General features: G+C 37.1%; 1 protein-coding gene across 1 annotated transcript; it reads left to right on the forward strand.

Moving 5' to 3' along the window:
• LOC128991995 (transcription initiation factor TFIID subunit 2-like) lies at positions 1-26,408 on the forward strand. The gene is made up of 24 exons (XM_054415325.1): positions 1-245; positions 2,691-2,745; positions 3,194-3,357; positions 5,487-5,592; positions 6,178-6,288; positions 7,965-8,203; positions 9,726-9,947; positions 10,307-10,520; positions 10,979-11,230; positions 11,714-11,834; positions 12,597-12,684; positions 14,141-14,265; positions 15,293-15,407; positions 16,211-16,312; positions 17,858-18,008; positions 19,115-19,255; positions 19,558-19,751; positions 20,801-21,012; positions 21,721-21,830; positions 23,128-23,243; positions 23,508-23,658; positions 24,095-24,256; positions 24,571-24,711; positions 26,035-26,408. The coding sequence occupies exons 1-24, from the start codon at positions 202-204 to the stop codon at positions 26,221-26,223; spliced, it is 3,525 nt and encodes a 1,174-aa protein (XP_054271300.1). The 5' UTR covers positions 1-201; the 3' UTR covers positions 26,224-26,408.
• Positions 26,409-26,974: the final 566 nt, after the last annotated feature.

Consider the following 26,974-nt stretch of genomic DNA (forward strand, 5'->3'; position numbering starts at 1 on the left):
TAGACTAATAGAGTAGAGTTAGTAGAATATAAGGCTTTGTTTGTGATTTTTTATTTTTATCATTGTAATTTATTATCAGGAGGTGTATTATGGTGTTTTTGGATGACTTTAACATACTTTGGTGCTTTTATGACCCCATCGTAGTTTTATAGTTAGGCTATGTGAACACTTTTTGTAGAAAAGATAGTCAACTAGGCTACAATGAAGAAAGAGAAGACTGCTGACAACTCCAGGCCATTTAAATTATAAGTATTTTAGATTCATAGTTGTATACATTTCAGCTAAGCTTTTATTTTTCAATAATATGATGGACACGGATATCAAATTTTTTCTTTCTTAAGTTACCGGTACATCTTGAATCGTGTTCAATTGGATTCTCTAGGTCTATATAACTTAACCACAGAAAAAATACTACTATAACTTAGAATGCTAACCGCATGTTAAAAAGCGTTAAGTACTCGGAGAGAGCTTTTGTAGGCAGCGCCACCAGCGTTGCTATGCTGGAGCATTGTATGCTGGTGGCGCTGCCTACGAATTGACAGGCAAAGCTCTCTCCGAGTACTTAACGCTTTTTACCATCTAGGGTTAGCATTCTGGGTTACAGTAGGCTAGTATGCTTTCTGTGATATAACTTAATTAAGCCTAGGTACATTAGGCCTAGATCTACACTGTCATATCTTTGAAATCTGACTCCATCGCAATATTGAACCAAAACAATCTGTTATTTTAATCATATCAGTCTATGATGACTACACTAGACCCTAAGATAATCATATCATATAGGGCTAATGTTTTCATTCATAGAGGTAGGTAGGCCTAAGTTAGCGTATTAGGCCTAGTGTAAATATTGTTCGAAGAAATTAGGCCTAGGCTACGGTAAGTTAGTCTAAGTTGATCTAACCCGACCCAATCTTATCATGGTAAGGTAACCAATGCACAGTAAAATTCTGGGTGAATCTGAACTTTCTGGACTTTTTTAAACCTTCCTTAAACATTCCTACTATCCTAATGAAGAATAAACAACTTTAAAAAATTTTATAAGGTTTACACACTGAAAATTGCAAAAATATGCAGCTAACTACTTTCTCAAGTCGCGGAGGACAACACACGTCAAGGAAGAAGAGAGTGGAGCAAGGCCCCACTAGAAATCAGGCCATGCTGCAGCGCAACACTACGTCACAGTGGTGGGTAGTTGTACTAAAACCTTACCATTAAAATCTGACAAACCGCCAGCTTATTTACTTAAAACACATGGGCTATGGCAGTGAATCTTTCCACTAATGTGGCGTCATGAATCCTGCAGCATGGCCTGTTTTTGTAGTAGGGCCTTGAGTGGAGTGATAAGGACCTACTTTGGGCCCCTAGAATGGTCATTGTTACCTGCTGATCATTATTTAATTATGATTGTTTATGTTAATGTTGATTTCATAAATGAATCTGTTCTAAACAAACAAAACCTAACCAAACTTGCTGTATGATTTTGTAAATCGGTTTTATAAGAGAAAAGGCATTTGGGGAAGGCAGGCCGGGGTTTACGGGGAATCATGGGCATTTAGTGTTTTGAAGTTACAGTAGGTTAGGTAAAGTGTAGGTTAATGGGTACCTTACCTATAGTTATTTAGTGATGTTACACCCATATTTTTTTATCTTTTGGAATAGATGGTTAAATGCCGAGACAATTTAAAAAATGACCTGCCTTCCCCACATAGGTACCTTAATTAGATCAGTGTTCAATCTGTATTTCAAATAACTGTTGGTTATTTCATTTGTGCTTATCATTGATACAGTTCATAACAAAGGCTAGTTAAACAAAATTCCTGCGAGATATTATCGGATTAAATATCAATTTAGATTCGGTTTCATATATAAGTTATGTAACTTAAACGTCAAATTGAGTTGTGATCTTTTTACGCTTGTATTAAGTAGGCCTAGGCCTATAATAAATGAAACTAGGCTATCAATATTTATCTAAAAACAAAATATATTTTTATGAAATAAAACAAGCCTAAACAAATAAAAACAAAAAAAAACCAACAATCCAGGGAATGAGGGAATCGTACTATTAAAGTAGATCCGTATCACCCTACTGTTCTTTTTTAATTTAAAACAAAAACGGTAACAGCTGGTGCACCATGGGATGTTTACTTCAGTAGTACTATCCACAAAGTCGATGGTGAAATTCAATCAATAAAATTCCAATCATAAATAGGCATACAGGAGCCTATGTTATTGTTGATGAATGTGAGAGGTCAAACGATTATTTAATCTGACTTGATCGTATTTAAAAAAATTTCAACTATAGATAAATAGAAAACTATGAAATACATATACAGGGTCGATAATTCTTACTGTCAGGCTCAGAGTTAGCCATACCAAACAATGCTATATGTATTAATTAACTCTATGAAGTAAGTCTGTGGCGTACTTCCTTGGTTCAATAGTTTTGCAAAAGAAACATTAGAAACCAACCCAATAAGTGTAGGCTACATGAGGACTGAAAAGACTAAAGTAGAAGAATCACAAGTTGGCTTGTTTCTACAGGCATCTAAATTAATTGGTTTTGGTTCCCAGGCCGTGGTACGTCCGATGTTTAGCATTGTTTAAACCTCTAAAAAGGTTCATTCAATCGTGATGATAATTTTCCTTCTAGAAAGTTATGAAAATGTCTAATTTGTTTATTTCGTTTTTACAGCCCATCAGATCTTGAGCTTGACTGGAATAAACTTTCAAAGAAAAAGTATAATCGTAAGTAAAGCTTACTATGAGTTATGCGTTTTAAAAATGTATATAGGAAAATGTAAAATAATTAACGTAATATACTATTTTGCAAATAAAATCATTAGTAGAGTGTGAAGTAGTCATAGAAAAATGACTTTTAACACCCATTAACTCTAGTGTTCTTCAAAATTTTGTGTGTCTCAGGTATATGGACAAAATATATATAGTTTTATTAAATGATTTCAAATGGGTTTCAAGTAAAATCCTTTAAATTATTACAGTAAAACACAGACCCTTGTTCATACAAGACAGTTTGCCCCCAGAACTGTGAATTTAAATTAATAGTAGGCATATTCAATATGTACATTTGGCTGTTTTGTTTATTTTTAATTTTTGTATGTTTTGAGAACCTGAAAGTTGTTTCATGAGTACCAGGACGCAATAGACTCTTGAACATTTTTTGTTTAATTTACAGGGCTTTGTTGAGTTGACGATCGTGCCGCTTAGAGATACTCTTCGCTTCATTCGGTTAAACGCCAAACAGTGTCGGATCTACAGAGTTTGTTTGAACGACACTTATGAAGCCCCATTCCAATATTTCGATCCTTTCCTTGATATTTGTCAAGGGGATAGCAATGAGTAAGTGTTTCTGCTCAGTACTACTAATTCTGTTTTATACTTAAGTTAGGATATATCAGGATTGTTTTTAAAGCTATTGATTGTTGTAGTGTTCTTTATGTTGAAATATTAAAGTTTTGTTAGGTGTACTATTCAGTGGTTTAGAGTCTAGATTAATCTATTTGTGTATAACTCTAACTTCAGTTTTTAACTAGAATTATGTTTTCAAAAAAATATACAAACAATCTTATCCAAAAATTGTTTGATGTGAACCCCTCAAATTTACTTGATACTTGATTCGTCTCTGAATCCCGGATAGACTGTGTCAAACTAATTTAAATCAACAATTCCAAACCAAGGTAACTAACCAAGGCGTCAAACTAATTTCAAATTCCAAATATTATATATCCCTACCTCTTAACTCAATATCCTGTCCATTACTTTTTAAGTTTTTGCCGAAAAATTGTATCATGTATATATTTTGCTTTTAGTTTTTAAGATGTTGAAATGTCACCAGTTTTACCAGGTGTGCTGGGGAGGAAAATGTATTGTGACGAATAAAGAATCTGAATCTTACTAAAAAACACTTTTAGTAAATAAAAAAAAAATTAACACTTGTGCTCCAGGAGGCATTGATTTAACTATGCCTATTTTCATAACGTTTCCCCCCATGAAATGAAATGAAATGAATGAAATGAAAAAATATCTTTATTCATATGGTATACAGTTGCATACATTGAATGGCGTCACTAGGCTTAAAACTAAATAAAACTAATCTACAATTCATCGAAACCATAAAGTGTTTTATCAGTTAAGAAATGTTTAAGTTTTTTTTTTTAAATTTGGAAATATTATCAGTATTCCTCACCTCAGCTGGGAGTTTGTCCAAAAACCTTTTCCCCGCACAGGTGGTTTTTTTGTTAAAGAGCTCCAAGTTATGGACACTGACAGCAATTTCGTTTCTGTTCCGGGTAAAATAATTATGACAATCACCAAGTTTAGGGACCAAATTAGCATTAGAAAGTTTTTTTGTGTGTAAAATTGTATGAAAAACATAAATACTATACACAGTCATTATTCCCAATTTTGAAAAATATTGACGAGCGGAAGTATCCCATTCTAAATTTAACATAATTCTGATTGCACTTTTTTGAAGAGTAAGAATTCTATCCAGGTTTTGCTTAGAGGTACAGCCATAAATACTTATGCCAAAAGATATTGATGAATCGATAAAAGCAAAATAAAGAATCTTTAAGGTTTCTATTGAGCAAAATTTTTACATTCTATTAATAGCATGGATACCAGAAGTAATTTTGTTGACTACCTGGTCAACATGCTTATTCCATGTAAGATTTTTGTCTACAATTAATCCTAAAAACCTTGTTGTGGTGATTTCTTCCAATTTATTATTTTGAAATTGAATTACAGGCTGTACAACTTGTTTTCCCATCTTATGAAAATCCATATTCTAATTGGATTGATTTTCATCGGACATACTGACAGTAAGGATAGCTGTATAAAAACTCAAAAAGCCCCTTTCCATCTACTTTCATTCGAGCCATCCACCATTCATCTCCCACTAAGCTCTCTCACAGACGGTTGTAGGCCTACTCCTCATGCTCATGAGTTAGTTATATGTACCAGAACTGTCCGAGACGGCATTTGAATCAATGACGTTGCCTCCTGGCCCGGAAAACAACACCTTAGACTGCTCGGCCATTGGTCAGGCCTATCGATCTGCCTCATTAACAGCAGTGTCGTTTTGTCCCTCAGGTCACGACACTTTTTGTTGAATTATACTCATTTCACAAGGAAGTAAGGTAAAGAGGAAATATTAAATGGTACACTTAAGTAGTGTCACTGGTGTCTATTGAAAAGTCCAAAAGTCCGCCCCCCTCCCCCTCATGTACAACACTTGGGGTGGAGGATGACTCTGTGCTTTTAACGATAAAAGTTTCCACTTAGTGCTCGCTGCTCGGGTTCTTCTTTGCTTGTCACAAGTATGTTTCCAGCACAAAATACAAGAGAAGGGTGTTTCCTCTGTGCCTTACTTCTCTGTGCTTCTGTTAATAGTTGTAAGTGAAGGTATTGTCATGTTTCATAAGATGGCTGATGTATCGGAATCACGTCATACTTCTGATTGTTTACAGAAGGTCGCTGGAGCACTTTTCTCCCTCACATCTACATGCTGCCAACCAGATAGACCCAGACCATGCCAACGGTGAACTGGTCATCAGCATACCGTCAGAGGCATATGTAATACAACCTAATATATTACTATACAATTATTTTTGTCTCAAATCTTTCACAGTGTTTGTTCATAAAAACTGAAAGGCTGTACAAAGATTGTTCAGTAACAGTACTAGAGGAAAAAGAAATCAATATATGTTATACACTAAAAGATCTTGTAAATGCACCCCGTTAAACTTTTAGTTGAATTTTTTTGGTAGCAAAAAGTTTAGATACATTATGACAAGAATTCAAATAGGCTTAAAAAGGGTTGCCTTCGGACGCTCAGGGCCTCTTTATGTACAGCTGAAGTTAAATTACGCAACTGCTGTAAAAGACTGGCGTTGCCCGTAAAAAATGTCAAAAGCTTGCTTAATATACGAATTAGTATTGAATTGAACTGGTTGTATTTTAGTGGAAATAGAGTGAAGAATAATTAGTGTAGAATGAAATAAGATGACTTATGTTACTTTTTCTTAACCAACACCACATTTTAGCCATGATAAATAATTATTAAAACCCAATGATAAAAAACAGTTATGTCCAATTTTGAATTGTTTTGTCCTTTAGTTGCAGTTTGTAAATGACAAGTTGTTGTGGTTGTTGTTGCAGGCAGTGGTGGGGGAAGGTAGGCCGCTGAGGGTAGGAGTGGAGTTTTCCCTGGAGCAGCCCCAGGGAGGTGTTCACTTTGTAATTCCTGACTGTGAAGGAACTCTAGCAGAGGTAACTTAATTTTATTATATTTGCATGTATTATCACTTTTGTGTATTAATCTGCTAAGATTCTAGTAAAATTATGAAGACTGTCAGATTGTAAAACAATTTCCTTTTGTATTGTAAAAGTTTTGTATTGTAATTTTTATGTCTAGTGTAAGATAATTCAATTTTGTGATTCCTAATGTTGGGTACTTAAAGAAATCTTACTTAAGTGTTTTAATTGTCAAATATCATTATCCTCTGTTCAAACACCAACAACAAAAAGAAAACAATAAATTCTCGAATGATAATATTTTTTATAAAACCCAAATTTTGTTTTAATATTTCAAAATCAAAGCTTTTGAATCAAAATTCATGTTTTTGGCCCCTGGACTACATTGTTAAGACAATAATAGGTTTTTTACATACCTCAGTCAAATAGTCCAAAAATGATATTGCTCAACAGCTTACATGTTTCGTTGCGAAGACAACATTTTCAAAGCTTGCAACTCGTCAAAAACACATTTAAAACACGGACATGAACACAGAAAACATTAATATGGTATGAATACACGATAAACATTTAGATAGCGTTATCATAATACTGATTTGGTTTCTTTTGAGTCTGCTACCAGCCCCGCGCCGCGCGGGACCAAATCAGTATTATGATAGCGCTATCTAAATGTTTATCGTGTATTCATACCATATTAATGTTTTCTGTGTTCGTGTCCGTGTTTTAAATGTGTTTTTGACGAGTTGCAAGCTTTGAAAATGTTGTCTTCGCAACGAAACATGTAAGCTGTTGAGCAATATCATTTTTGGACTATTTGGCTGAGGTATGTAAAAAACCTATTATTGTCTTTTGGATCACTCGGTATTAGGCTTTAATGAGTTAAGAAACCATTGATGATGTGTGTAGTTCTTGATAAACATGCGATAGTAATTTTTGAAACAAAATTCAGAACACATACACATGCACATGTTAAAAAAATTATGACATCCTCTTCAACAAATAACCAATATATCTGTTTAGCGAATATCATGTAGTGGATTGAAACTCCTGTTAAAAGACATAGAAATAACTTGACGTCAAGTAAATTTCACCAGTTTTCTTGAATATTCTGTTTGTTCCAGAGGGGGGCACACATGTTCACCTACCAGTATGAGAACTCGTCTCGGCTGTGGTTCCCGTGTGTCGACAGTTTTGCTGAATATTCTGTTTGTTCCAGAGGGGGGCACACATGTTCACCTACCAGTATGAGAACTCGTCTCGGCTGTGGTTCCCGTGTGTGGACAGTTTTGCTGAATATTCTGTTTGTTCCAGAGGGGGGCACACATGTTCACCTACCAGTATGAGAACTCGTCTCGGCTGTGGTTCCCGTGTGTCGACAGTTTTGCTGAATATTCTGTTTGTTCCAGAGGGGGGCACACATGTTCACCTACCAGTATGAGAACTCGTCTCGGCTGTGGTTCCCGTGTGTCGACAGTTTTGCTGAATATTCTGTTTGTTCCAGAGGGGGGCACACATGTTCACCTACCAGTATGAGAACTCGTCTCGGCTGTGGTTCCCGTGTGTCGACAGTTTTGCTGAATATTATGTTTGTTCCAGAGGGGGGCACACATGTTCACCTACCAGTATGAGAACTCGTCTCGGCTGTGGTTCCCGTGTGTCGACAGTTTTGCTGAATATTCTGTTTGTTCCAGAGGGGGGCACACATGTTCACCTACCAGTATGAGAACTCGTCTCGGCTGTGGTTCCCGTGTGTGGACAGTTTCGCCGAGCCGTGCACGTGGAGGCTGGAGTTCACCGTGGACGAGTGTATGACGGCAGTCTCGTGTGGCGACCTGATAGAAGTGGTGTATACACCGGACATGAGACGCAAGACTTTCCACTACGTACTCACCACACCAGCCTGCGCTCCCAATATAGCACTGGCCGTGGGGTAACTTACTTATATATATTGTGTAAATAATGAATAGTTTGTGTGACACATTTGTGGCAAAAATAATTGAATCACAATTGGAATTGCTAATACATTATCACTACGCTCTTCTTGATAAAGTAGAGCCTCAATTAATCGTCACCCACGGTAGTCGTGATTCAAAAGGTTTTGGAATGAATTAAACCCTGTACAAGTGAATGATAATATATGTTTATATTTTAATTACTTACATTTTATAAAAGTAGTACAAAATGTTAGTACAGTGAAATAATATCATATCGCATTTAAAAATAATCTAAGTAGCCTACTGTAGCGGGGTGACGGATAACAGAATCTGATAGTTGAAAGAGGTTGACGGTCATCGAAGTTCTACTGTACTAGACGACATCATTGAAAGCGTGTAGAAGTGCACCAAACTATTCCTAACCGCCTAATAACTTAACTTTGAAGTTAAGGGTGTAACATAGAGCACAAAGGCCTATGGTTTTGGTTTTACCTTGAGCATTGGCGAGGACAGCAGGCTTAGGGCTTAACTGTGTGGTGTATACTTTAATAATTTAATACAAATTCAGTGGTAGAGTCCAAACTGGCAAAGGACACCTAAACTTTACACTATACCGTACACAAAACATGAGAATATTTCACTGTCTCTGACAGCATTTTCAAATGAGGAAGGTATGAGATGGTTAAAATACTCTTAATTTACATCTTATAATTTATTTATAAAAGATAGTACTCTTTTGGAAATATTCCAATAGGCCTATCATGTCTGTAGTGTTACATTTTGTGTATCATCTGCCTGTTTGGACTCTTTCCCATTCAGGTAAGCCTGTCATTTAAAAAAATCCAAATAACCTAATAACTTTAATTTTGTTGTATTGATAATTTTAATTAAAACTCATAATGCTACATGTTCTGAGTAAAGTAAACCCCCTGTTAACCACACTAAATCAAAACTCAAAGTAATGAAACCCTCATGTAAACTTGAAATCAATTAGAAAATAAACTTGGCAACAAGATTTGTCCACTGTGGCGAGATTAGTAGGTCCCAGCTAGGCCAACGGAATGTAATGGAGCAGACAACAACATGGATCTCATATTGTGATATAGATAAAGAACAAAAACAATTGTAGATTTATTTAAAAATTTAGTGCACTTGATGGAGTGTAACTAACCCATGTTAAAATGGTTATTAAATTTACTTATTATTCTAGTATAGAATAGATTGTAAATAAATACTTGTTAAAAAAAAATTTTAAAAATTATATTTTGTGTTTACAGTTATTTTATATGTTAAGATGGCAGTTAGAAGAATAATATAAAAACGACTGTTCTCTTTGTATAGACATAGCCTTTAAATTCCTACTATTTAGTAACAGAAAAAATAGGTTCTGAAATTGCTTTACTGACTTTTTTTAGTTAATCAGGGTTTTAATATTCAGTCACGTTTCCAAATATTAGCATGATTAGCCTATTTAAAATTACTACAATTATAAACTTGTCGACCATGTTTTGTCTCCAGTCCATTTGAGATATTCGTGGACCCATACATGCATGAGGTGACTCACTTCTGCCTCCCTGGCCTCATTGAGCCACTCAAGGTGTCCGCCCGCTACATGCACGAGGCGTTTGAGTTCTACGAGGAGACTCTGGCCAACCGCTACCCTTACCCTTGCTACAAACAGGTGTTTGTGGACGAAACAGACATTCCCGTGGCCGCCTATGCGACACTCAGCATACTCAGGTTGTGCAACGGATAGTTTGATTAATTTTGTTGTTAGCTAAATTAGTTTTTTAGTGCTATAAACTAAACAATGGTTCTAAAGCAGAGAAGGAAATTATACATAAAACTTTAAACAGATTTTGACATTTCTCGCGATGAAACTAGTAACCATAAGATTTTTAGGTTATTCTCTTGTCTTCAATGACAGTTGATGGCAAGCATTGCTATCTGGAAGACCTAGTAACTTACCTTAAGCCAAAAATGTGACAAGCTATTTTTGTTTCAGATTAGAAAACATCAATCAGCATTTACTTTCAATATATTTTCTTATATGTAATTGAAATCTGTACAATATGTCTAAATCTACTGTTTATCACCAGCACGAATCTGCTCCATTCGGTGGCCATTATAGACCAGACGTACATCACCCGCAAGGCGATGGCGCTGGCCATTGCGGAACAGTTCTTCGGCTGCTTCATCTCCATGCAGAACTGGTCGGACATCTGGTTACCGAAGGGAATCGCGACATACCTCACCGGACTGTACGCCAAGAAATGCTTCGGAAACAATGCCTACCGCGAGTGGATACATTCTGTGAGTAAAAGAATTATCATCACTAAGTTGTTCAGTAGGCCTAATCAAATAAGTAATATTAGCTGATAGCAAAATCATTTCCATCAAGAAATATAAATTTTGAACAGTGTGTTTCAGGATAAATTAAACAGTTAATTCTGTCAAAATATTGGCAGACTCGGTCTCTTTGAGGATGGTGTTTAAAGATTGAACCTCGGGAACCCTAGTTGCATACTCTACCATTAGACCATCATATTTACTTCAATCTTTAACTGTACATTTCATGGGCATGATACGCTTCAGAGCAGATCAAATCTTGTATATGCGATAATTTGATAAAAATAATTAGGATATTTTATTGTCACTGATAGCATTTATGACTATAAGCATTGTTGTATTGTTCAAAGAAATACTGAAAACCAACATTCGGTATCCAGGTTGTATACAGCTTTAAAACCTTAAATGTGTTTCATTTTCAGGAGCTGCTGGAGGTGGTGAAATACGAGGAACAGTTTGGCGGCATCATCATGGACCCGTCCCAGGCACCCGCACCCATCCCCAGTGTGGGTCCAGGGCCTCACCCGCCACCCAGACCACCCGACCCGGGCTTCTACTTCCCCATCAAGAACCTGCATACACTCTCTCCCCGCTACTTGGAGGCTATGAGGCGCAAGGCTCATCTGGTCATACGCATGTTGGAGCACAGGATAGGATATGAACTGCTGTTGCAAGTAATTTAACACAGATATGTCCTCTCTTTACGTCTTAGGACGCTAGGCTCTGGCTTGGTACCATATTACTTCAAGCTAGGCCTAGAAGGTTGTGACGTTATAACGCAAGTGCTTAAAGTCAAAGTCATCTTGGTGATTGATGGGATTCGAACCTAGAACTCTGGGGACTGAAGCCTCGCTCTTCACAACTAGACCAGCTTGCTCCATAAACATACTGTATACATTTATTGAGCTTAGCTATTGCAGCTTTGCAGTTGATAGTGTGTGTGTTGATATCTCATTACCTCAAAGAACAACTACTTTTACTTATTCCAATCCTGGTCTTCTTCTCCATTAGATATCATCATTCACATGAGATTGGCTTGTTTCACAATATTTATTTAGTATTTTAATTGGTAAATATTTTATTTCATTTGCTTTGTATATTTATGAGGTTGATGAATTGAATATCAATCGAGACTGAAGCCAAAATGTATTCTCTAGGTACTGAACAAGCAGTTATCCCTGGCATCTAATGCAGCCAGTCAGAAACACTCGGCAGGGATGTGGTCTCACATGCTCATCAGCACCAATGTCTTTACCAGGGCTATTTTCACCGTCACTGGTGAGTGGGTTATTCTTATAAGCTTAACGAACATCACAGATGTTTAATGTGGGTGATTTTGATGATGTAAGATGTAGGTGTCTGCGGGCCAGACTTTTTACTTTAGGTCAGGTCAGGTTGTGCCGAACATACCTTTGGTTGTCAGGCCAGAATTGGATCGGGCCAAAATCGGTTTGGTTGAAAAGTATTAAAGTAAAAGTTTTTTAAACGTTAATTTTAGTACCAACAGTACAACCAGCTTTTACAATGTTGTACCTTGTATCGGGAAATCAAAGTGAAATTGTGAATATTTTCTGTGATCAATATCAAGAACGTCTTCTGCAGTCACTGCAAAGCTGTAACATCTTTCCAAGTCACAGCTAATATCATGAATGTCTTCTGCGGCTGCAGAGACATGATTATCGTCTCCTGGTATTGCGACAAAACTGTGTACATTACTCACATTTAGGTATAATCAAACATCAGAACTTCTATTCGTCAATTGATTGCACATCTTCACAGACGCTTTTTGCGATCATTAAAATAAATGCTCGCAAACTGTATGTCCAGCCCGAACTGACCCCTCATCTGGCCTGAGAACTTGATTTTTTTCTATCTAATTACTACTGTTTTGTCTGTATTTTAGAAAGTGTGTAACTATGTTACAGTAGAGTTAAGATTTTACCTTGTTACTTCTAGTAATATTTCTGTACAGATTCAATGAGGTATAGCTTATGTAGCCAGTTGTATTGGGAGTTTATCAACAGCATGTTTGTTGTGCAGGGAAAGACATGGCTGTGTTTGTAGATCAGTGGGTTAGGACTGGAGGACATGCCAAGTTTCATCTTAGCTTTGTATTCAACAGAAAGAGGTAAGAACTTGTAGTTTGGTGGTTACACTAATATTGTTATAGTGTATATCGACAGTTGTGAAGATTGTTCGTTTTCTGTTTTACTTGGCTTTTCATTATCCTATACAAAAGTTAATAAGTTAGTAGTTAGTAGTTGGTAGTAGTTAGTGAGTCGGTGGCTCAGTCGGTAGCGTCGCGGACTTCGGGCCCAAGGCAGCGATGTCGTGGGTTCGGAACCTGGTCACTGCCGATTACATTTTATCAGTACAGTTCACCTTTGTACTGTACCGGCTCACTCCTTGCTTTGCTGTAAACGATCCACGCACGGGCGCTTAGTCTATGTGGACGGGCAAATGCAAGGTTAAAAGAGGCCGCCAACCTCTTTAAAAAAAAAAAAAAAAAAAAAAAAAAAAAGTGGAAGTGTAATTAATATTCTAGCATTTTTACTCAGATTGAAGTTTAAATAGTTGTGTTTATTTGCTTATCAGATTTTTAAGTTTCAATAACTCCCCTGTACAGAAGATGTTATTGTTGTCCGAAGATTAAGGTCTCCAACGAGCTTTTGCTCTAGTTGAAATTTGGCACTAGTACCATGTTATCGTCACTACTATTCTAGCTATATACCACTTATATGCAACGATTAGTTTTGTCATAGAAGACGATAACGATGTGAGGTAAAATGGACGCTCCTGCCAAATATGAATCTCTTCTGTGATAAGGTTTCTGTCAGAAGGGAATCAACAATCAACAGCTATTGAAATCTGTTGCCATTTGACGGGCGTGCTTGCAGAATAGTGTTTGGGTGTGAAAAACTGGTTAAAGAGTATCAGGTTTAACTGTTATCCTAGGTACCGTAGTAGAAGTAGTAGGGGGCTTCATATTGAATCTCCCAAAATTTAGCTTCACAGTCTTAAATAAACTGATGAACAGCCGCAACCAGCCTACATCATTCAAAATATTGAAAAATATTGTGTGTGCAAATCTTTACAACCACTTCAGAACTCCCTCCATTCCTTGTGTGTATTTTATAAATAAATAAATAATAGCCTAAAAAATATATAAATTAGAAATCGTTTCTCTGATACATACCAGTTTTTATCAGAACAGCTATTGTCACTTATACACCCAAATACTTTCCTACATTCATGTCTGCAATGGCACAAAGTCTTAAGTATTGATGCCTTAGACCACAGCAATCTTATCATACAACAAGATTCTTACTTGGCGCCGGCAGGAGTAGCGATTTTCCCTCACACCGTTATAGGCTGCTTTGCAAGTCTAGTCGTCATATAGGGATAGGAACCAGCTAAAATAATAGTGGAGGAAGTAAAGAAAGTGCCGATATTTATATTGGACCAGCTTGCTTGGCATTGACATAAGCTCAACGAAAACCTTAATAGACAGGAAACCCTCATAATTTCCTTGGATTAATTATTAACTCTGAATACGTACCTAACTGTTGTCAAACCATTGATAGGAACACGGTTGAGTTGGAAGTGAGACAGGACGCCACGCAACAACGAGGGATACGCAAGTATGTCGGACCTCTGCTAGTCACAATACAGGAGCTGGACGGAACATTCAAACACACACTGCAGATCGGTAAGTGACTACTGACGCACCTAGACACATAGCTAGACGGCAAGTTAATCTAATACACAAACAAATAGATAATTATTGAAACAGATTTGATTACAAAATGGATAATATTTCTGTTTATTAAGCCCTGTTCACACGGGGCAAGTTTACAAGCTACACGCAGGCTTTTTTAGACGCAGCTAGTAAAATAGCTCAGTATGAACGACGTACTCGCTCAAAAGCTGCTTGTAAAAAGCTCTGGAAAAAGTTGACGCTGCCGCTAATTTAAACGCCAACTCGCCAGCTTTTGAGCGAGTATGCGTGTAAAGTAGCCCAGTGTGAACACAGTTGCTTGTGATTGTGCGCATGTTATTTAAAGATGTCGGAGGATTTGGTTCAAGCTAGCTACTGAGCGAGTGGAAAAAGCATCGTGTGAACTACAAGCGCACTCGCCAGCGTCTTTCTTCATGTCTGCTAGTTGGCAAGTGGACAAGCTCCTGAGAAACAAATACAACCAAACTCGCCAACTCGCCGGCTTCTTACACGCTGGCGAGTAGCATGTAAAATTGTACCGTGTGAACGAGGCTTTACCGTACTTGATTCCATGAAAGTAAATGCATTGTTATTGATTTTGGCTTAAAAACCACCCTGTTATTGTTTGTTAGCATTTAATTTAAACTAAAGTATTTTATTTACAAAAATCAAATGTTCTCGAGATGTTGGCGGATTATTGGAATTCCCTGAGCCTCAGATGCTGGACTAAAGAAATTTCAGTAGTTCAATGTACAAATTTTAAATTTTTCATTAAATTAGCTGTAAACAAACGCCAACAAACTGCTTACAAATGCAGCTAAAAAAAATGCTTAGGAAGTTTTTTGTAATGTACAGTATTTATACAAATTGTTTTTTCCAACCTCGATCATTCATTGTATAGCAGTAAATTTTCTCGCCTCTGCAGGTCTGTATTCAACGATTATAGGCTGTAAAATAATAGCCCTCGCGTAAAAGCATGTGTTTCTTGTATTGAATTGACAATTTGAATGTTTCACAGAGGGGACTGTGGCCAAGGCTGATATCACGTGTCATTCTAAGAGCCGCAGAAATAAGAAGAAGAAGATCCCTCTGTGTACGGGCGAGGAGGTGGATATGGACCTGAGCGCCATGGAGTGAGTATAAGGGGCAACATTTTTATGGTTATTCATTAAATTTAGTGATGGTCGGATCCGGATATCGGACTACGGGATCCGCCGGATCCGAGCTAGAACCGGCACCGGATCGGATCCTACAATTCTCCATAAAAACAAAATAAAAATTTCTAATTTACAGTTCTTTATTTTCTGTGACCATTAGGTAGCAGCAGCCCTTCAATATAATAAATCATAAGTTATAAGTTTTCAAGCTCCAAGATAGTTTGAAATACAGGTACCAAACATAAAATTACAAAATTTTATGTTTTGGGGGTCAAAAATGGGAAAAACCAATGTTCACCATTAAAACCACATTCTCGTAGTCCAATCATGCTGGTTAAGAGATCATTTATTATTTAAAAAAAATTTATTTTGTCTCCTACCCAAAATCTGTATCAAGATGTTCAAGATGTTTACGCGTAGAGAATTACAGTAAATGTATGAGAGTGAGAATCTTTTACAAGAGGAAAAGATTCTCACGAAGAGCTACAGACTACCTTCTCCCAACTCACCATACACCTCAATACAGCAGGAAGCCTACCTACATGGGACGAAAGGTTTTCAATAGCCTGCCCACCCACTTGAAGATCTTAAGAAATCAAGACTTGAAGAAGAAACTCAAAGACTGGCTAATGAATCAACCATTCTACTCTCTAAAGGAATTCTTTGTTCAAAATTATCAAGCAAGATGAAAATTCAAATAACTATGTATATGACACTATTGTATTTCTAAAAGAAATCTCAATAAAGAAAATTGATTGATTGATTGAAATGTGTTCCAGTGCTGATTCCCCTGTTCTGTGGATCCGCCTGGACCCCGAAATGACACTGTTGAGGTCTACAGTGATAGAGCAGCCTGACTACCAATGGCAGTACCAGCTTAGGTAAATACAACTAGATTATTAGATTACTTGTGAGTTTAATATTTTCTATCATGGAGGAGTTTTGTGCATTAACAATATTATTCTGGGATACCTTCAGTGTTTTGTTACACAGTAGAACCTCAATAACAAGACTCGTACTTACTTACTGCCGTGGCTCTTGGTACCTAATTATAAGAATTTTGATGAAAGGAAAATGTCTAGAAGAACTGCAAAATTTTAAATTCCTAGGACTTGTACTTGACAAAAATTTGAATTGGAACCTTCATATTAAACATCTTGGCCGTAAAATTTCATCAGGGATTTTTGCTCTGAGAAAAATGTCTAAATTATGTCCTTTGGAAACATTAAAAATAATTTACTTTGCTTTTATTCACTCCCACATCTCCTTTGGCATAATTTTATATGGTGCAACCTCTCATGAAAATTTGGAACAAATATTATTATTTCAAAAAGAAGCACTTCGTATCATGTTAAACATTCAAGATTGGAGAACCTCAGTTAAAGAACAATTTTCAAAACTTGGTATTCTTACTGTTTTTGCCCAATATATCTTTGATTTGATCTTGTTTGTAAAGATTAATTTACCAAAATTTGAAACCTTGGGTTCATGCCACAGCTATCGGACAAGGCATAGACACAAAATCAGTTTTTCAAATCACAACTTAAAATTCTTTGAAAATAAACCTTCATATGCTGGGATTAAATTTTATAACCTTCTACCAGATAATATTTTACAAATAAAAGACAAAAATAAATTTTTAAAACAGCTAAAAACTTTTATGTTATCCAAGCCCATTTATTCCCTAGATGAATTTTTTGGTTGAATGTGTTGTAAATTTGTAAGTTATAAGCTTTTGTATTTTTGTTTAGCCTTTTTATATAAGTTATGGTTAGTTTTAACAATATAATTTAATTGTATAACGCCATTCTGGTGCAACATGTTGTACTCCTGAATAAAGATTATATGACTATGACTACCTAAGGAGGTACTTTGCCTTGCCAACTCACTGCCTCCAGATTTCTCGATCAATTGCTTCCTCATGGGGATTATTAAATACAACTTGATATCAAGGTTGACTTGTTATCGAGGTTTGCAAGGGGTTGACATGTGATAAGGTGTCAAACAAATACTAGGGGATTTGGAAATTGATGTGGTAGTTAGAATAAGGGCATAGGCCCTTATTCTGGAGAATGCAGAAATGTATATTCTTCGTGTCCTTTTATACAAACCACACTTTGTTTTGATTTTTTGATTTTTCATGCTACAATTTTATTTGCAGTCTAATAAGACAGCTGGTGGATTATTTCCCACCTGTTCCATTGATGTTCTCAAAATTCTGTTTTGGTTATAGGCCTTTATTCTAGCTACCACCTCAAATAATTTCACTTATTATCAAGGTTATTGTTTATGATGTTCTTCTACTGTAATGTAGTTAGAGTGACATATTTACCACGACTCACTCTTGTCATGTCGTTTGTAAACTTAAGTAAATTTTGTTGAAAAATAAAGACCAATCTTGTTAATACATTTCCTGGCTGTGGTAGGCACGAGCGAGACGTCACAGCTCAGTTGGAGGCCATCACAGCTCTAGAGAGATTCCCCACTCCTCCTTCTAGACTGGCTCTCACAGACACCATAGAGAACGACCAGACCTACGTACAGGTGCGATGTCGGGCAGCTCACTGTCTCACCAAGGTAAATAATGCAGTATTACGGGGCTAGAAACATGTTCTTTTTTTCCCCTAGAGTAAAAAATAATCAACTGGAGTCTAAGACATCGGAAGAACATTGTTTTGTTTTTAAAATTTACCTGTTAATTTTGCCGAAGAATAGTTACGGGGTAAGTTTTTTTCCATCAATATCTAAATTATTTTTGTGTTATTATCGTATCAGCCTGTATGTTCCACTATAGTAATACCGTACATTTACTTTGAAATGTTGACCATACAAATGTAGGTATTTTAAGACAAGTATGAATGGGGATGAGTGTAGGATGAGTGTCGCGATCTTGTAGTCTTGTCAGTGACTAAGGCTGACATATTCCTTAGACACAGCTGTTAATTAATAGCCCATACAGCCAATGGCAACTAAGGGACCTTCAGTTTATAGTGGAAACCGAACCACATTTTTGTCTTGTAATTAACGAATTGGACTAATTATCAGAATAGTAACATCAACATATGTATACCATTTATCAATATCAAAACAAAGTATGATTATATATGTCAATTCATTATTGTCTTGGTGGAGTAACGTGTGGTTAAATAACTATAACAGTTGTTCGTTATTGTTTGTGGAGACAAGACTTGTTTTGGTTATTTAAAAATATCAATCTGCTTATTTCTCTATATTTTCTCTAGTCATTGCAATGTTGGCTTAAACCATTGACTATTGGATACTGAAGTAGACAGCCCATCTTTATGGACCAGCTGTCACCAATTTGTTGTACAAATATGTTTGAGCAAGTTACAGATTGTGCTAGTGTTTGAAATTGCACTTTTAAATTACTTGTTACTGAAATAGTAGACACACATAAAAGATGATATAGCTAATAAGTTGTCCTATCAGTGTGACTTTGTAGAAAAAGTTAACGTATTTGACTCAGTAATTTAAACATCAGCACACTGTCGGTGACACAATTCAGCTGCCTCCGTGTGTATTCTCAAACTCGCATTTAACATTTCTAGTTCTATTAGAAGTCAAAGCTTGAATCTAGTTTAGACTAGGTGTAATCTTTAATGTCACAATCAACATTGTAACGTTTGTTGTAGGCTTGACATTATTATAAAGTGTAATTGTAGGTTGCCAACGCCATGGTGAGCACCTGGGCAGGACCCCCGGCTATGCTGGCGATATTCCGCAAACTCTACGGCTCCTTCTCCTGCCCTCACATCATCAAGCAGAACAACTTTCAGAACTTGCAGCATTACTACTTGCAAAAGGTGAAATTTATTATCAGTTTGTGTAATTTTTTTGTTAACTAAGTCAACGCTTAATTTTGAAATAGAGGCTGCAAACAGTTACAAGATTTTTTTCTTAGTATTTTTCTTTTACTTATGACATCATAAAAGTTGTTACATAATTTATACACTGTATTGAGGCTACTATTTTACATTGACAGTTAGAAAACCCTGCTAATTGTAAAATTTATTCATGACATAATTATTTGTCTAGAATAGCAGTCATTTGTAGTCAAATGCATAGGGTCATATTGTTTACAGTCTAATGATATTTGTCTTGACAGACTATCCCAGTGGCGATGGCTGGCCTCCGCAACAGTCACGGCATCTGTCCGCAGGAGGTGATCCGCTTCCTTCTGGATCTGTTCAAGTACAATGACAACAGCAAGAACAGATTCTCGGACAACTACTACAGGGCCGCTCTGATAGAGGCACTGGGAGCGTCTGTCACTCCGGTCATCTCAGTGGTACAGCAAGGGTGAGTGTCACAGTGTTAACCACTTTCTTTATCAGTTTCTTATTCATCCTGCGGTACATCTTGGTTTTTCCTTCATCCTCCCTCGTATCTGTTTCCTCCTTTCTTCTCCCTCAATTCCTTTATTCATATCTTATTTGTTCCAGCATCTTGGTTTCTCCTTCATCCTCCATTGTATCTCAGTCCTCGCATCTTGTTTTCTTCTTTTATCCTCCCTCTCATCTTTGTTTCTCCTTTCTTCTCACTTATTTTTGATTACACCTTCATTTACCTTCACATCTTACTTTTTCCTTCATTCTCCGTTGCATCTCAGCCCTCACATCTTGGTTTCTTCTTCTTTCCCCCTTACACCTACTTTGCGTTTTGCAAACATGAAACAACAGCAAATCGTGATGGATCAACTTTACAGGTGAGTCTCGGCACACAACATGTGCACATAGACCCGATTAGCTGTGAATAAATCAGGTTTTTACAGATTCAAAGATGCATCATGTCAAATTCAATTGGATGAAACAAAAGTATACTAATGAAATCATTAATTTAATTTTATATTTAATAGACAAATTTATGTTGTTAGCCTCCGGATCACTGGTATAGTAAATAAATAATGGCTTAAATAACTTTTACCGTCAAAGTGACCCCTAGTACTCGACTTCAGCAGTTTCATTCCCAAGGGGAACTTCTTCAGGCTGTGAAGGACATCAAATTTCATTCCAGAGGAAGTCGTCAAATTTGCAGTTGTCGTCCGTTGTGTATCGTGTTTCCCGGTGCCAGGTTTTTGTAATGTTAATTTGTTTTGTTTGTGCATTCGTTAGTGATTTGTATAAATGTGACTTTGATGGATTTTTTAACTTTGACGACTTCCTCTGGAATGAAATTTGATGTCCTTCACAGCCTGAAGAAGTTCCCATTGGGAATGAAACTTCAGTAGTCTTTAGACTACTAGTGATCACTTTGAGAGTATAAGGTATTTAAACCATTATTTATTAAGAAACATTGATAACAAGTTAGCAAGCATATAATTTATTCCTCACAAATCACTCCATTTCCAGTACGGAGATAACCGCGGAGTCGCTGTCAGCCGACACCAAGCTGGTGTTGGAAGAGATCACGAGGAACCTGAACCTAGAGAAGCTGCTTCCCTGCTACAAGCTGACCGTGACTCAGGCTTGTCTACGAGCTATACGCAAGCTGCAGAAGTTCGGCCACCTGCCTAGCATCCCCACGCTCTTCCGTACCTATGCCGCCTACGGACAGTTTGTAGGTCAGTGTTACTAGTACTACGGATGAAGATATAGTTGAAAGGTTCACCAATTAGGCGACTACGAAATGTTGAAATCAATCAATTGCAATTTAACAATTTATGTTTGTTTATTTTGAAGATGAAACACATAGAACATACTTCATTCTAACTTCTCTCATTCAATTTTTTTTCTCGGTTTGTAGAACTACAGTAAATAATCAATGTCAAAACAGCATGGGTGGTTCAAATAACATTTTTTGTGGTTGGAGTTTGACCATTAACTAAAGGCAACTGGATTTTAACAAATTCAATACACTAACAAATTACATTTAAACATATTGCATATTGCAATACAATGTAATATTGTGCTCTACATAACTCAGTCAAAGTAAGGTCTTCTCCTTCCAACTTCCTAACAAGCCTAACATTGGCCATTTCATTTTTCACTGCCCATCGGCCTCTTAAACAGCTCTTTACTTGTCAAACCTTGTATTGTATCGTACAAGCTATAATTTGACTGTTCAAGATGAGTTAAATGCTCACATTGTAAGAGCACTGTTATTTCTTTAAAAGTGTTTTTAACAGTAAAGCTGTGCAATCAAAAGGTTGGTGTTAATCTTTCAAATGGTTAATCCCTTCATTACCTACCAAACTTGTCCCATTACTCAGATGTTTTACTGGTCCATTGGTGTTTGAACTTTTCTTATTATGTTTACTGTTTTGTGACAGATGTGAGACTGACTGCACTAGAGATGCTGGTGGATTTCACAGGCCTGGATGGAAAGTGGTCAGACCTTGAGTATCTGCTGGACATTGCAGAGGAAGATCCTGACCCTGCAGTAAGTCTCTCTCTCCCTCCCCTCACTTCTACACCAGTTTGTATCTTAAGCCCCCCATACATTAGGCGATTTGGTCGCCCGTCGCCAATGTATGGGTATGCTTCGATCAGATTGCCGGTGATTTTGACATCCCCCGGTGACTACCTGATTGCTCGATTTTCCCTTGCAATCCACCAAATTGCCGGCGATTCGGAGATTGCTGGGTGACAAGATTGCGAAATGTGTGGGACCGAGCAATCATCTTAAGCGATATTCACCCCGCTCATGCACACTGATGTCTGACTGTCGTCACCTGATGTAGTATTATAATCTTTTAATTTCCTTTCTGATGTATTTAAAGCAGCTGTTAATTCATTATAAATATTTAATGTTAAATTGTTGTTATTGTTGTTATTCAAGCTCCATTCTCACACTGATCAACAAATTCTGATTAGATTGCCACATGATATCGCCTGACTGATTGCTGGAGTAACAAATATGTTTCGATCGGTGATATGATTGCCGGCAATACAATCGCTCATCGACGGGTTACCAAATCGCCTAATGTATGAGTGGCTTTAAATAAATTAATAACGTCTTTACTAGACTGCGCTCCTCCGCTGCATATCAGTTTTCAAAACAACTATTGTAAATCAAACTAGTGTTATCTACAATCAGACTTCATTTATCAAAAATATTTTTAAACTAAATCTTAAAAGTACTACTGGAAGCAACGGTTTTCAGCCCAATTGCTGTTGTTGTCGGTTGTCTGTTGTACAATGTGGGTCTGAAATAAGAGAAACTCAGTTATATTAAGATTATTTTTTTGGAAAGTGAAGCCTCTTACCATGATTTGATCTTTGCTTGATAACCTCATCACGGACAGAAAGCCTTTTGCAAAGGTAGTCTGGCTTACAGAAACTCAGAACTATCTTTACCATGTAATATCTGCCTTTTAGAACCTATACTGGCTCACTTAAAGGCCAGTAGACTAACTCAAAGGTAAAAGTAACATTTAGTAACAGAGGACAACTTTAGTGCCACCTCTATCTCACTATCTCTATGTCAATTATGTCACCATCTATATTTTGGGTTTCATTAGTCTTTGAAGTACAACATACTTCATTGACAAATTTGCAATCTCAATATGTAAACAGAATTAAGTGTTTTGGAACCACATCTGTTGAAATTTGAATCTGTTCATGATGCTCAAAATAATGGAACGCTGAAGTCCGGGATAGCAAAGTGAACAGCTTTATTCAGTTAAAAGAAACATTATGTAGAGAGTTTCAGTTGAATGTGTGTTTGTGATGTGCAGGTGAGGTTCGGACTGGTGCGGCTGTTGTGTGACAATCCTCCCTTCCACCACGCAACATCTCACCGTCACAGGCTTGACAGGGAGGACCTGGTACACAGACTGTGGAACCTTTTCAAGTAAGCCGCGAACTTTACGATATACATTGGTTGACCTTTCAATAAGCATTATGCTTCACTTGACACTAGTATAGAGGACAAATTTTTATTTTTAGACTTTTGTTAAATATGGAAGTTTCGTGTTGAAAGACATAAATTACCAAAAAACCAGAAATATATACAAAAATTGTAAAGAAAGTCAATGGTTTAATAACCAAACACTGATTGTGGACGAGTGATATTTTTGCCTCGTAGAGCGATAAATCATTTGCGATTATTTTGCAGCTGCATGCTGTCTCATGACACCCGGATGAGATGCTCCTTGGTAGACTTGTACTTTGTACTCTATGGCAAACGGAAACCTACCAGCCTGCCCATACCGGAGCTGGCGGCCCTCCTCAAGCCACAGAAAGTTGAAACTTTCATGGACACTGAGGTAAGTATTTATTTTCATGATGATTTTAAATGTTTTTTTCATGTAAAGTTGAAGTAGGTAACTTGAAGATTAGAGAAGATTTGTTTAATTTTTAGTAGTACCGATTTTACGTTTGTAAATATTGTTGCTAGAATGGTCAATATTTCACACCAGTAATTTAATTAAGAGTCTTGTATTCCGGAAAAGAAATCAAGAAATTGTATTTAAATTTACTGCAATATGTAGCTGCCAAGATGGCTTTGGTATGAAGAGCTAGCTTACATGTAGAGTGAGTGATTCTCCTTACTAGAAAAAAAATGTATATACACACAAGAAACATTTCATGGCCACTGACCTTTTTGTCAATGACTAAAGAGAAGATGGCGATGTGTATGTTACTCATTGTTTGAAGCCAACCGATGTTATACTTGATGTGACGTGTGTTGTGTGGTGACAGGTGCCGCTGGTGAGGCCGGAACCAGTGGAGGTGGCCGGTGGAGGGGGAGGGGTGAAGCGCAAGGCAGAAGTAGAGCTAGAGGTGGTGACAGCTGATGACCTAGGTGTCGCCACCGTTGAGGTGATTGACGGCGACGACACTAACAAGTCGTCCAGAGCCAAGGTAACCACTTGCACAATGTTCTATAGTTTATTGAATCTGTATTTGTGTTGTGTTTGAATTTAGATTAAAAGAATTAAAAACAACGAGTTTTATTATCAGCATTAGAGGCTGTCAAGACGTGTTGTGTGTTGTCATTTTGAGATGCAGCAAATAGATGCTAATGGATAGCATATGTAGGAAGCTGACCTACTGCTCGGCCCACAATGTGCTCAAGCTGGGAGAGCCTCGGTACCTCGGCAAGGTATGTGTGACTAATTCCAACTAAAAGCACAATCCTGTTGTAACAATAACAGTAATGTTTGTTGTTGTTGCAGGTGGAGGGGAGTACCACAGAGACGGAGGTCAAGACGGAATACTACTCTGACAACTCGGCCTCTCTGCCAGGAATATCAGGCACTGGTGGACCTCGCGAGTTTGAGCCTGGAATGTTCAACAAGACAACAGACCTGTCCAAGGTGAGTTGAAGTACACATCCGATTCTCATATTAAAGTAATGACAGATTTTGCTGGTGTCAATTATTAATTTCTGTTGAATCTAACTTTGTTAATCCAAGCCAAACTGAAATGATGACTAACTCGTAAACTAGGCCTATAGCATTTTTAAATTCACATTGACAATCGTAGAATAAAAAAAGGAGAAAATTTAATTTCACTAGCACACTTACTAGGGCTGTGTTGAATTCGGTGACAATTTGTTGGCTTATTCAATTGTGTTTTATTTTAATAAAAACTCTCTACGGCTAGTCCATATAGGATTTTCCAAATTTTATATATATGGTATGTTTATCCTGATATTCAAAAATAAATTATGTAAACCCAAAAGTCTATAGGGTTGCCAGTTGTATACTAGACAAGATATTTCACCTATTTATTCATTTACGTTGCCTTGCTCCTTTCACAGACAAAACAGTCCTTTTAACTGCTTACCATGCAATGGTGTTTCCCTATTTGTCATAACGCCGTCACTGTCTGGGGAACTGAAACGTCAACAACAAAGCACATCTTTGCGCTCCAGAAGAATACTGTACGGGTCATTGCTTGCATTGTAGATCAGCTAAGACTCCTTACTTTTCCTTATATTTACATTTTAAATACCATAATATTTTTAAAACAAAGCCATAGTTATTTTAAACCTTTATACTTTGTATTCTTTTTCAATGAAATGGCGACCATACAAAGTAGGTATTTTAAGCCAAGTATGAATGGAGATGAGTGTATGAGTGTAGGGTGAGTGGTGCCCTATGCTTATTTTTATTGGTCGGTGATAGTGAACCATCATAACAGTAATGTCGTTTAAAAGTAACAGTTATGCATAGTTACTTTTTGATGGTAAAAATAATTAAGTACAGTAGACTCCCTCTTATCCGGACACCTTTTAACTGGACATCGGTTTAACCGGACTACACTCGGCGGAAATGACATCTCTTTAACCGGACAATTTTTATTTATCAGCACATCAGATTAACCGGACTAAAGGGTGGAAGTAGGCGTTACTGAAACGACTGTACTCATGGGAAAGATTTGAGCCCAGTGATCACGTGTCTAAATACAATGCTCTCCTAAATTTAAGTCAAATACGCATTTAAACGGTCCGTTTTAATGAGGTTTTGGGGACGTCGGTTTAACCAGAAAACCCGTTATCTGGACTGGCCTCGGTCCCGAGGAGTCCGGATAAGAGGGAGTCTACTGTAAATTTATTTTTAAGATCAGCCATTATAGATGTCACTTGTACCTGTTGAGTAAACACTGAATTTATATTATACGTTTAATGTTTCCAGCTGAAGAAAAAGAAGAAAGACCGCAAGAAGCATAAACATAAACACAAGCACAAGCACGACCACAAGCATGGGAAGGAGAAGGACAAGAAGGATCTGGGAAAACTGAAGATCAAAGAAGAAACTCTGAGTTCAGTGAGTTCCAGTCCGAGTCCTCCTGCGAGCTCGGCCAGTCGCGAGTTCACATTCTGAGCTCGGCCAGTCGCGAGTTCACATTCTAAGCTCACAGTTGACTAGTGGTCTCATGTAAACAATGTACAGGTCCAAAGTGAATATTCGTGTGGTGTGGATGGTGTGTGTTTTGTAGTGAATTGTATTAAAGAGAAGTATTTTTATAAATTATAAATGTTCAAAAAAAATTTTGAACAATTTAAAATTATGGGAGCTTGTTACTTGATTAAAACCTTCCTTGAACTTCCCTTCTACAGCAGAACTCCGTTAATACGGCTAGTCTGACTTTGCCATATTCTATTAAAGGCAATGTTATCGTGGTAATATCGTTACTATTTTCCATGGTCGTGTGAAGATCATCACTATCTCCCGTAACCGTGGGTAAAATATTGGATATCCCCTCGATCACGGAACCATCAAAGTTTTTCGCGATCATGGAAACATTTACGTCATTCTCCCCGAATGTGGCAAAATATTGAACGTCTCCATTACCATCGTCTTCCGCGATAGTGCACGTTCAATAAATGTCTGTTAAACAATTAATTTGGTCATTTAATATACTCCTCGGATAATCTAAGGGAACTTTTCAAGGGAAACTTTTCACTGTTCCGACCATGTTCTTGATCCCTGGGTGATGGATTAGCAGTTGTACTGTATATTAAATTTGTATTTTGTCACTTGGTGGTGTTATTTTGTTGGGGTTTTTTTCTATGATTGATGACTTCATTGTCAAGTACTACTAGTCTGAATTCGTCATATATTGGATTTACAT

Source organism: Macrosteles quadrilineatus, unplaced genomic scaffold, assembly GCF_028750875.1.
Source record: "Macrosteles quadrilineatus isolate MER2022 unplaced genomic scaffold, UCM_ALF_1.0 Scaffold_1__1_contigs__length_201487025, whole genome shotgun sequence".
Classification (NCBI taxonomy): domain Eukaryota; kingdom Metazoa; phylum Arthropoda; class Insecta; order Hemiptera; family Cicadellidae; genus Macrosteles; species Macrosteles quadrilineatus.